General features: G+C 45.8%; 1 protein-coding gene across 2 annotated transcripts in view; it reads left to right on the top strand.

The window, feature by feature from the left end:
• Nucleotides 1-12,766, top strand: part of LOC135378947 (uncharacterized) — a 342,028-nt gene that overhangs the window by 167,742 nt on the left and 161,520 nt on the right. For both annotated transcript variants that reach the window (XM_064612133.1, XM_064612132.1), the window contains exons 6-7: nt 2,545-2,701; nt 2,953-3,092. In XM_064612133.1, coding sequence (XP_064468203.1) covers nt 2,545-2,701; nt 2,953-3,092 — 297 coding nt within the window. The remainder of the gene's footprint in view (nt 1-2,544; nt 2,702-2,952; nt 3,093-12,766) is intronic.

Raw genomic sequence — 12,766 nt, 5'->3', positions numbered from 1 at the left:
GCACCGCCAGCGGTTCAGCGCAACGTTCAATGTTCAAACTTGTTGCTCAGTTGCTGGAGCTCACGCTCGCTACTGAAGTGCTTCGAAGTTTAATAAGTTTATTTCTTGCCCAGCATCGCGCGTATTTTTTCTTGCAATCTGTCGGTCAACTGGACAGTTCCGGCATCCTGTCCAATGCAATGAACGATATCGTTAAGCATAACAACGAGCGCTGCTGTAGCGGAGAGGCAACGTCCCTTTGTTCTCTGAACTTCAGGTTTGAGGGCTGGGTTTTCTTTCTTTCTTGTCCTTTACTTTCAGATTTGTGCCTGCTTGTGTTCACAATTGCATGCGATAGAGCTCTGGAGCACAGCAGCTGAATTTCGTTTTCGTTCTCTGCAGAATGATGCTGCGAATGGGTGACGAGCACAATGGAGATGTTGGACTGACCTAGATGTGTTAACAAGATTGTCGTTTGGTTATGTTTACGGCTGTCTGTTCAGTGTGGTTGCGACGAACAATACGGAGATGTGGAACTGACCTATGTGTGTGGTAAGATTTAATCGTTTGGATACGTTGTTGGCTCGGGTACCTCTTGGATTCACGTCTTCATTATTTTTATAGGTGCTTGCAGAGTCATGGAATGAAGGTCAAGATTACTACGCCTGGCCTGTGAGCCATTTGTTGGCACTTCAGCTCAGCTGGAGCTACGATCACATTTTAGGCAAACGAAAACAGTTACCTTTTCAGATCTGTTGTCCCCTTGCGTCCTATGTGCTCACTAATCTGACGCTGTCTGCTCTCACTGCTCTGTGCTGTTGTCACTAATTTGTGCTGATTGTGTTGCAGTGAAATATGGGTGCAGTGACCATTTTGCCAGGGGCAACGTAGTTAAGATTGTTGCATTTGTTTTTAAAACAGTGCGTACGTTGAGCAGTTCTTTCATTTGGTATGTGGCTGTCAAAAACCGCACACATTATGTTGGCGGTGGTACCTCAGGGTTTCATGTATTTTATATGTGCTTCCAGGCTCATGGATTGGAGGTGACGAATACAACGCCTGTCCTGTGAGTCATTTGTTGGCACTTCAGCTTAGCTGCAGCTACGATCCCATTTCGGGTAAACAAAAACCGTTACCTTTTCTAATCTGACTGTGCTGTTGTTCATTATCACTGGATTTCTATGTGCTCGCTAATCTGATGCTCGTGTAAGACTCTTGTAAATACTTTGTGCCAAAGCGCTTCAGTTACAGTTGGAGTGAACTCCATCGGATTCACGTCATTGATGCAATGTAAGCGCAGGCTGTCAGAGGGATTATTTTTCAGATTCAGTTTACACAATTTCCTTTTTAGCGTGTGCGCATTTTGATTTCAAGAGTAGCATATGTCACTTGACGGTGGAGTTAGTAACCCCGTCTTTCGTCTTCGAATTGTCAGTCGGGAATCAAATGGGTTCTGCACAAGCAACTATGATCCGACATGTATGGATAGGGGAATACTTGACACTTGCACGATGCCTGAACAAAAAATATGCATAAATTTCAGTCCTGCAGTAAACAAGTTGCGTCCAACCTTTTTACATACAGGCATTTATAGTGATATCACACATTGCCTTTTCTATTTTCAGTGTACCTCAGAAACGTTCCTTCCTGCTACCCACTACCGTCTACCACCCCACATGTTTGTAAAATTCTGGTTGCCTTTGAAGCACTCAACGATGGACCCAAAGACAGAGGCAATGCTTGCAACTACCAGTGATACAAGTGCTGCGATTTGTGTACATGTACATTACTATCTACTATGGAAGAGTATCATGATTTGTTGGTATGTGATTGTGCATTAAGGGGAAGTGCTCACGATGTCTGCTAACTTGTCCACATGTTTGGAAGTCAATGTGTGCTCAGTATGTTCATCGAAATAAATCTTGTACCAACATCCATGCTGCCTTTGTAAGCCATACTCTGCATGAACCACACATACGTGCATGTGCATGTGAGGGACATATACCTGGACGAACCAATACATGGGCAACTAGTGCCAAAAATTTAGGTATAAATATGTATAATTTTAGACATCATGGATAATACATGTCTATATGACGGCTCAGTGGATAGATAAGTACTGTCCCATTTTAGACGTTTGGTCTAATAAAGGTCTAAATGGATGCTACATTATCCAGCTATTAGCTGTATTTTAGCGTGACGTTAGCTGGGCTAGGGGACGGATACGGAGCAATAGAACGACATTGTTAGACGTCTAATAGACATTGCCAAAGTCTACATTTAGACGTCTTTTAGACGTATACTAGCGCACCATGTGTTGCCTGGATTTCCATCCATTATCATTTTTAAACCACTTGAACCACAATAGAAATAGCTCCTGAAATGGGTACTGTTCAATTGAAGGCGTTAGCCAGAGGGTTGTTCGGAGGCAATCTGCTGTCGTTTATTTGTGTCACGCTACGAAGGGAACTATCCCTTTACCACGTAGAGGCAACAGACGTCACTTTTACTGTTTCTTTCTGGGGTAATTACGATGCAGGATGTACTTCCTTTCGGTCATTACAGTTACGACAACATGACTGGTCTTGCATTAAGCACAAATGAGGGAAAGGATCTGCTGAGAGGACTCTGGGACTCCAAAATTGTACATTACGCCATTTTGGATTTCATAATCTACAGTGCAGGTGAAGAGTTCGCCCATAATATCGTCAAGCTGGCAAAGGTAAATCCATTGGAGGCATATCGTTAGGTCACTCAAATGATGTTGGGTAACGCTGTGGTGTCCCATACAGCTGACCTTTGATCAGTATGACACCCATATCTCCTGTTTTGTGGGACTATATTGTCACATATTTCGGAAGGGTGTTCTAAGATCTTGGGGGAGAGTGTTAAGAACTGTAACGCACGGAGCACGTTGGGACCATTAGTTTAGCCCACGCTTTTCTGGGACCATATATTCTATTCCTGTTGCAGATATTGATCGGCCTAGGAGACGAATACGAGAGCCTTCATGAGTCAGAAAGCAGCTTCTTTTTCCTGGGCGTTGCACCATTCGCTCTTGCATTCCAAGGCGAACTGGATTATTCGATGGATCCTCTCAATTATGTTTTGAGGTACCTGTACTATCCATTCATTCAGTTCCTTTATTTAGCGGGCCGATAAATGCTGTACAGACGTACCTGCACATTATTATTAGGTGTACTTTCTCAGTTCTATTCTCTCCGCATGTGTTTCTTTTTTAACACGAACGTTTGTGGTTTCTAGTCTTTTATTTAAATTGTGAATTTGTATATACAAAAACCAACGTTACGATTATTTTGTGGGAGGTGTTGTAAAATGTGATAACTGGAGAGTATAATGAGGTGATATTTAACGTCGCTGGAAACTCTGTCTTGTCTGTCAAGTTGCCCATCAGGAGTCACCATGGTAAATATACACAGAATATTGTCACGGTTTACAAAAAGTGTCCAAAATAGCTGTCGCTGACATCCTACACGATCTTCGCGTGACGTTTTGGTTTCTTTCTCAGCTCATGCTTATACGGGGTTGTGTTGCGCCTACCTCTGTCATGAGTCACATGCCAGGGGAATACTTTACGCTTCCCTCATTCTCCACTACCCCTTCGCTGACGTTAGACCTATAGTGGGGACCGCGATCCGAGGTAAATAGAAGGGAATATGCCAGTGATGCATACAATTTTGCATGTTTGCATTGAATTTAATTTATATATACTTCTTTGTCAATAAAAAGTTGAACTGAGCGCAACCTAAGAACCACGTACAATGTAGCTCACTACATGCAGTAACTTCAACGTTTTGAAATGGATCACTATTTTGAAGCAAATAAAGCACTAGAAAACTCAGCTACAGCAACAATATAGGCCTCGGAGAGATTTGAGTCTGTACTCCATTTGATGATGAATTTCTTTTCTCAATTTCATCTACGTTTTGCAATATCTGTAAACACGCATTAAAGTCCTGGGCGTCTTCAATCGGATAGTCGTCCAGCGTTCCTACACCTGGCCACATCTCCAAACAAAAATATACTTGGAACATGAAAAACAATTTATCAGAGGATTTATAAATGGCGCTATGACGCTATGAAGCAAAATTGCAAATAAAACAGCCGACAAAGGAACGGATTGGCTTGGAAACTAGACAGTGTTGCCCATCATGATTCACTCTCACCAAGAGTGTAGAATAAAGGAATGGTGCAAGCTACCAATGAAGACGCTGAAGAAAAATGAAGAAAAGCCCTCGAGTTAACGAAACGACAAACACAAGTTTTTTTCTTTTATTGCACAGTGCAAAGAATGGTGAAGGTATGAGTAGTAGAGATTGACCACTAGCTGCGCACAGCACACAGGTGGTATGGACACCATTACAATTAGCAATTATAGCTAATTTGTGCGCACTCCAAAATCGTGCGCGACTACAACACCACCAAAGAGAGGACATTTCGCATGAGCCCGTCCAAAATCACTCCCGAAAACGACAAGATTTGGAACTGTCCAATAAAGTAAATGGGAAGCCTGTTGTACCCTTCATGAAAACGCAGCTCTAAGTCGGGGATGAAGTCAGGGTCGTACTGCACAGAAAAGATTCAAAAAAGAGCGTGGAAAGGAATCTGTCGCCTCAAAATTTCACCGTCTCCCTCCTGAGAAACACCTCCCTTCCCGTCGTGCATATAGGAGACTATCATGGTAAGAAAGTGGACAAATCTTTCTACCAAGAGGAGGTACTCGTAGTAACCTTTGAAGCCAACATGTCTTAGCCGGTAACGAAAGCGCTGGGAGAGAAGAAAGTGAACGGGCAGAGCCTTTCCTTAGTTCAATAGCTCGGATATGACAAAGAACACGGTATTTGGGTCCCGAGCAGCGACACCGAGAAGATTGTGGAATGATGTCAGACATCTATGTCCACCTTCTCTAAAATGCCTGCATAGATAAATTTCAATCAAATACACTCAGTGCTTTCATCGCAGTGCTCGGCATGTATTGCAATACTTTGTACTATAACAGTAGGAAGCACCTTTGAAAGGGTTGAGGAGGATCTCTGGAGCACGAGCGCTAGCGCTCGGGTCAGTCCTTCCTGGTCTCCAAATAAACTGGTTTTGCCTCCTGCGCTTGATATCCTGTTACTTAACACTGTGGTCGAGGCGCTCATTGATTCCCCTTCACCGTGGAACTTTGATCTGGAACACGATTGTCCGCAAGGATACCTGAAGGAGTAATAAATGACTTTGCTCCTCCTTCGCCGGCCCCCCCCGACTCCTCCTCCACCAGCGATATCCTCTAACGTTCTTCGGCGATGACTCCCGGGATGTGGAGGACTGACTTCTTCACGTTGAGCATATATGCAACCACAACAACTGGGGTGATGCTCTCCGCCTTATCAAGAACCCGTTTTACCTCTCAGGTATGCCACTGACCTGGTACGAAAACAACGAACCTTCGCTTAATTCCTGGAGTGCATTCAAACACCTGCTAACGGAAGCCTTCGGGAATAGTGAAGAAAAAAGGCTTGGCTAACGGCCAAGCAGTATTTACAAACGTGCCACCAAGACTGCGGATAATCTACATGTCCTACATGGCTAATAAGTCCTACATGGCTGATGTTTTGCAGGCCTCCCGTAAAGTTGATCTCTCTATGTCCAAATCAGACAAAATCCATCACCACCTCAATGGGCTATTGCAGATGGGCTAGTGCCGTGGCGCTCCACTATTCGCTACGGTTGCTGAGCTCAGCACCACTTGCAAACGCTATGAGGACCTGCAACGGCAACGGATCCTCCTTGATCACCCGGCTTAGTTTGGCACGTCTGCACTTCCAATAGACCATGCTGGTAAATCTTATCCACGCCAACATGCGTGAAGAGCTCGCCCTTATGAACACAGGAACAGTGAACAGCCACTCGTCCAATACTCAGTGCTCCCTGCAGTCCAACTCAGACACTAAGTTGAGGTCGCTCATCTAAGGGGAGCTTAAATCTGCAGTTGCAATGCTGGTTACACCCTCACCAGCTGAACAGAACATCCTACATCTTACGCGGAAGTATGCGCTACAGTTCAGGCTACACCCTCTCCAGATCCACCAGTGTTGGCTCCCATTGCCCAAGGTTTATTTAATTCCTCACGGTACCCTTCGGGTGTACAGTATGCTCTCCTGCATACAGACAGCCCCTGATCTGCTTTTACTGTGACTTGCCCGGTCATGTTGCCCGACGCTTTAACCTTCGCGAGCATTGGTAACCTCAGCGGTCTAGTCCTCAACATCCCAGTCAGAAAATTCTGTCCTACGGATGTCCATCGGATGTACTTTCTGCAGCATAATGAAATTCCTCCAGCGGGTATACTACGGACATCTACTTGGTCGGGCTGCAAACTTCCTATGAACGTCCACTTTCTGGAAATAACCAGGAGCTATCTGGGATGTAGCATGTATCTGGAACGAGTGTTACTTTTTTATCTTTCAGAAATCAGTATATGCTTTGCAATAAAATATCAAGCATTTTTCCGCTATGTTACATCTGCCACTGTCGCCGTTCGTATTACTTTCTGTTGCTGCGCTTTGCTTCCCATTGGGGAAAATCAGCGCAGAGATTCAAAAAGCAAGAAAAGAGAGATAGAGAGAGAAAAAAGGAAGAAGGAACAGCAACGAGACATTAGGCCACTCAGCCAAAAAGCTTCGGAAATGAGATTGCATTCACTTCCAGACAGGGAACAGACACTGTACAACGGTGTTCTCGCGAGCTTCTACACATTCGAGAGCCTTGTTTGCCTGTAAATCGAAATGAAGGTGAGATGTCAAAGTTTAATTCGATTGTGTTGCCAAACAACGGTGAAATGAGAAATTGTTTAGCGTATTAAGTCGGCGTAGAGCTAATGTCTCTGTTTCTTACTCATGTAGTTTGAAAAAGTGAGTTGGTTCATGGAAAGTCGAATTTCTGCAGCGCTACATCGTCCCGCGTTTCTCCCTCTCTTCAAATATATGATCCTTACAGCATCCTGTCACGAAGCTGATTCGGGCAATCCGTGAAACAACCACAACAGAACCTCCTGCGGATATACAGCTACGGATATCCCTCCATAAGTATCCGAGGAGAGTCCCACGGAGATCAGTTTTGGGATATGGACATTGGGATCTATTTCGGACGTCCGTAGGAGATCTGGCAGCAGGAGCAAAGTTTCTGTCATCCCCAACAGTTTCAAAGCATGACCTACGACAATGCTGCTTACCATTACACCAGGCAAACTTCGTATGATCTGGACTGAGGGACTACGGATCTGTAACAGGCGACCAGACGGCTCCCACTTCGCCTTCAAATCGCTCCCCTCGTTCGCCATCTTGTCATATGCTGCGCTGTCGATCTCTGTCCCCCCTGACCCAGACCATCCCGAAGTACGCGATGTCAAACTAAAAGGCACAACCTGCGTCGAGGAGGGACGTAAGGTTGAACTTTCACTTCTGTCTGGCAGTCCTCCTGCGCCTAAGAACTATATGTCTTTATTGTGTGATGGTATCATTATCGAGGCTCTTTTGGAGGGTTTCGTGTATTTCTGCATCTCTGGCATCAAGACTTAGAAAAATAATCACTCCAGCCAATGAACGCCTGTGTATTCGGATGGGCAACAGCAACAGCAACACTGTTCGGCCACTTGGGATCTGCACCGCTCGTATCACCATTGCGGACAGTCTTTACGTCGTTCAGTTCTTGGTGATTTCTGATTGTGTCGCAGATATTATTCTAGGTTATGATTTTCTTTCTGCTACCAAAGCGACTATATAGTGTGGATTGAACATTGAACACAATTGAAGTGAAGCTGAATTCTCACCCATTTTTTCCAATTTATGCTGCACCCGCGACGGCCCCTGACGAATCCGTAGCAGCTGTAATGGAGCATTCGAGGGTCCCTGGGAATGCGTCCTTTGCAGTGTTTGTGTATGTTCAAGACAGCAGCAGTGTGCGGTGTGCCGACGAAGTAGTTTTTATCTTCAACATGGAACGAATGGTTCAACAACTCTTATGCGCTCCCGACTGCTTGCTCCGCTTGTTAGATGGAAGAGTCCTTATTTGGCTAACAAACCTCACAGAATAAGATCAGGTCCTGCCTTCTGGAACTGCCATCGGGTCTGTACATTATGACTTTGCTCATGTCTGCCCTTTGTTACATGAGAACTCATCAGATAATCCTAGTCGTCGACCACAAGAAGCATCAAGCTGCCCTCAGGTGACTTCTCTGGAGTCATGCATGTCCCCAGAACTTACAGCTGAAGATCGCCAGCTCATTTTTTTACTCTTACGGGAATATGAGGACATCTTCGATATCACCGATGGACCTCTGGGCTGCTGCAAGATCGTCAAGCATTGTATCATGACTACCACTGAAAACCCTACGTGCAGTCGACCTTACCGCGTTTCTCACACAGAAGGACAAGTATTTCGTGATCATGTGACCGACATGCTCTCTAAAGGAATTATGCAGGAGTCGTCGGGTCCTTGGTCATCACCCAATGTTTTGGTCAACAAGAAAGGTGCTAGCTGGCGTTTCTGCGTCGATTATCAAAAACTGAATAGTGTCACTCTACAAGATCAATATCCTCTTCTGAGGATCGATGACACTTTATACTGCCTTCATGGAGTGTGCTATTTTTCTTCTATGGCTTCCAGCTACTGGCGGATGGCCGTAGGCGAGCGCGACAGAGAAAAAACAGCGTTCGTTACCCCAGAGGGCCTGTATGAATTCCGTGTAATGCCCTTTGGGTTGTGTAACGCACCTGCAACCTTTGAACGTATGATCGAGAGGCTCCTTCATAACTTCCGCTGGACCTCTTGCTTATGCTACTTGGATGACGTGCTCGTTTCTTCTCACACCATGCAGGACAGCATGGCACCACCTCTGTCAAATTTTCCACTGTTTTCGCTCGGCAGGTCAGCAACTGAACGCGAAAAACCGTGAGTTTGCCAGTCAGAAGCTCCTCCGTGTTCTTGGACACCTCGTCGAGAGAAACGGCATTCACCCTGATCCTTACGAAACAAGGGCAGTTCAGAACTTTCCTCGTCCGAAAACACCAAAGAGCTGAGTTCATTTCCTACTTCCGCCACTTAATCAAGGAATATGCCCACATTGCAGCTCCCCTGCAGGAACTGCTCCGCAAGAACAAGTCCGTTTCCTGGGATGCAGAGTACGAAGAGGCCTTTATAGACCTGAAGCATGCCCTGAGTGCATCTCCAGCCCTCGGTAACTTTCGGCAAGAAGTGCCAACAAAAATTCATACCGATGCTAGTGGACATGGTCTTTGTGCAGTCTTACTACAATCTGGGAACAGAAAAGCCTCCGTCATCGCCTACGCGAGTCGGTCTCTCCGTCACCATGGCGCAATTATGCAATCACGGAAAAAGAAAGCCTTGCAGTCGTATGGGCTATGTCAAAATTCAGGCCATACCTCTATGGTCGTCCATTTCGTGTAGTCACCGATCACCACGCCTTATGCTGGTTCACTCACCTCAAGAACCCTACCGGTCGACTAGGCAGATGGGTTCTTAAGCTTCAAGAGCATGACTTCACGATAGCGTCTGGCACCAGGCACACGGACGCCGATTGATTATTATTAGTAGTCCTCTTTCCTCTTTGTCAGCAATGATACTGGAACTTGTGGCCTCACCTATGGACCTTATAAACATTGCACAAGAACTGTGTGCTGATCCTACCCTTACATCGCTCTTTCGAACATTGGCTCAAGACCCACGTCGCACATCTTCCACTGCAAGGCAGTTTGTCATTGTTGATGGCGTCCTCTACTATCTCTGCTGTTACTAGTCGTACCAGCTCGACTGAGACATGATGTCATATCTGCATGCCACGACGACCCCACATCCGCTCATTTGGGCATATACAAAACCTATGGCCGGCTGCGGGAACGATTCTATTGGTCCGGCATGTATAAGGCAGTCAACAAGTATATACGGTCCTGCAAGCCCTGTCAGACGAGGAAAACCCCGACTGCTGCCCCTGCCGGTTTTCTTCAACCACTGGCACCCACAGAAGTCTCATTCGAACAGGTTGGCATTGATTTACCCTGTATTTTCTGCCGGCAGCAAGTCGGGAAGGAGTGAGAGGATATCCGAGATAAACTAGGTCACTACGCGTCTGAAGACGCCCGCTCCTTCTCTAGCATTCACACGAGTCATTTTCCCGGCGGCTGTCAGTTTTCCGATCCCTTCTGTATTCGCGCTTGCATATTGTCTGCGTCTAGCATAGGACCAATGAAAGAAAACTTATTGCGCTTGGGCTCCTTGTGGTTGATTCAGAGTGCATTCACGTGAGAAACGGGACAATATATGGTCCAAAGAATAAGTTCCGAAGAAGCGCTATGGAATGTAAAACAGCGTTAATCCAAATCTCCGTGTGGACGACCCAAACGCCTGTCGGAGTATTTTGATAATAGACATTGTCACATTCGGTTTTATTTTCCACTAATGAAGCGTATCTCGTTGCTGAGCATCAATATAGGCGCGACAGCGTGCCGACAAGTGATGGACTGGCGATGAAGCTGTGATGTCGAGCTACAGGTAGTCAATAATTAAATTAAATTAAATCAAATAAATTTTTATTTTCCTTTCGGTAGGAGGAGTAGCTGCCAATTATTATGTTTTTATACATGTATTGGAGAGGTGCAAGCGAACGATTATGTGTAGTCAAGGTCTGTCCAGCGAAAGAAATATCCGCGTTTATAAAATTCATGCTTTGTATTCCGTGTCCGTTTCGTCTCACGTAGAGAAAAAGCTTCCTATGCAACACTACATTGTAGGCATCTATCTATGCATTGCATAATTGTTCCAAAGCTGCTGCGCCGGTGTGTCGTTGCACTACTTTCGCGGTAAAGCCAAGCATCGTTGGCGTTCCAATTCAGAATTGGCTATAGTACAGTGAATGCCGTTATATGGGACACATACAGAACAATCCTGATGAAATAAAAAGCAAGCGCGATAAGTATCCGTTGCGTCACCTTCTCCTTCTGCCGGCAGCAGACGCCGTCGGTCGTCAGAATCTGTGCCGGGAGGACAAGATATCCGGCTGCCTCCGGTTGCCGCTCCGGAGATCAGAAAGTGGTGACGTGGCAAAGAGCGCCGGTCACGTGGTACCAGAGAGCGGTGACGTTCCCTGCAGCCTGAGCGTCAGCCGGCAGAAAACTGACTCGTGTGAATACAGGGTTACCGGGTCCCTCCCTGCATCATCTTCTGGAAGCCGATGGATTATCGCCCTAATTAATGATTTTTCACGGTATGCCGAAACTAAAGCTGTTCCATCTTGCACCACCACTGAAATAGCTTCGTTCCTGCTCTACACCGTTATCTTACATCACGGAACGCCATGTATTCTTCTCAGTGACCGCGGCGCACAGTTCGTTTCCCATGTTGTCAAGAATCTCCTGTCCCTCACCAATCCCGTTCAGCGAACTACAACCGCTTATCATCCTCAGAGTAGCGGCCTGACGGAACGTCTGAATCGCACCATTGCCCAAATGATATCCATGTACACCACTGCTGATGAAATGGGATACTATCCTCCATTTGTGACATAAGCATGCAACACAGCCCGTCAATCCACCACTGGATTCTGACCTTTTTTTCTCCTGTACGACCGACACTTACTACCTTACTCGATGCCCTCCTTCCCCCAACCAGAGAACCTCCAGCTGGATCCATTCTCCACTGCGGCCATCCATAAAGCTGAGGAAGTCCGACAACTTGCCATGTGTCGAACCTTCTCCTCTTAGGATGACCAATGCGTTCGCTACAACGATTCACACCGAAGCGTATCTTTCGCACGTGAGGACCTCGTTCTTCTCTGGACCCCCATTCGCCAGGTCGGCCGTGTTGAGCACCATCCTTGCGACGGCAACTGAAGACAAAACCAACTTGCTGCGACGCGTCCAAGTCCCAACTGCCATGCCACCTGCCACTCTCGCCCTCTCCTCTCCCTCCCGGCTCTTGCCGTTTGAAGTTTGAACTAGTAGCCGCCGTGACGTCTTCATATTGCATCAGCCTCTGCAATTACCTTTTCTACTTTTTTCGCTGTCTTTCTTCTCGTTATTTAGCTTAATTTTTCTTGTTGTTGAGATGTATTTTTTGACGTTTTTCTGGTACTTAATATGTCATGATATTCACCTTCAGATGAGAATATGTGGTCGAATTGGAGTTACAGGGATACAGCATATATTTGATCGCAGACGCGCGTACCTGGATAAACAGCAATAAAAAGAGATCATGTGTGTCATCAAAATGTGCTAAAATAGATCACAGTAATACCCAGTAAACCACGAATATCCTGGAGACGTTCGAAACGTCGAGATGTCCTGTGAACGTCCCATGGATATTCGTGATGTGATCCAAACTATGTCACAGATGTCACAACTGTAGCTATGTTCCATGGACGTCATATGGATGTCCAGTGTGTCTCCTCAAAATATTTTAGTTGTTGGGGATATCCTGGGTACATCGAGATTTGAATATTCTGAGGTGATCGCATCCCGAACAAAAAAGTACGTGCCAAACAGGGGCTGAATGGCGTTTCTCAAAAACAAAGGCAGATATTCAAGATTTTGCACCTTCCAGAACTGACATTCTATGTTACATTGAACATTTATTGCGAAAGAGGCAGAGATGCGGAATTCTGTGGCAGTCTCAAATTTGACTTTCGATGAACCTACTGAGTGTCTCAGACCAAGAGCAGTAAGAAACACAGGCGTTACCTTGTTGCAGAGTTAGTACACCATGCAACTCG

The sequence above is a fragment of the Ornithodoros turicata genome, chromosome 1 (assembly GCF_037126465.1).
Source record: "Ornithodoros turicata isolate Travis chromosome 1, ASM3712646v1, whole genome shotgun sequence".
Classification (NCBI taxonomy): domain Eukaryota; kingdom Metazoa; phylum Arthropoda; class Arachnida; order Ixodida; family Argasidae; genus Ornithodoros; species Ornithodoros turicata.
The sequence above is the reverse complement of the archived record's forward strand: the minus strand, read 5'-3'. Positions and strand labels throughout refer to the sequence as shown.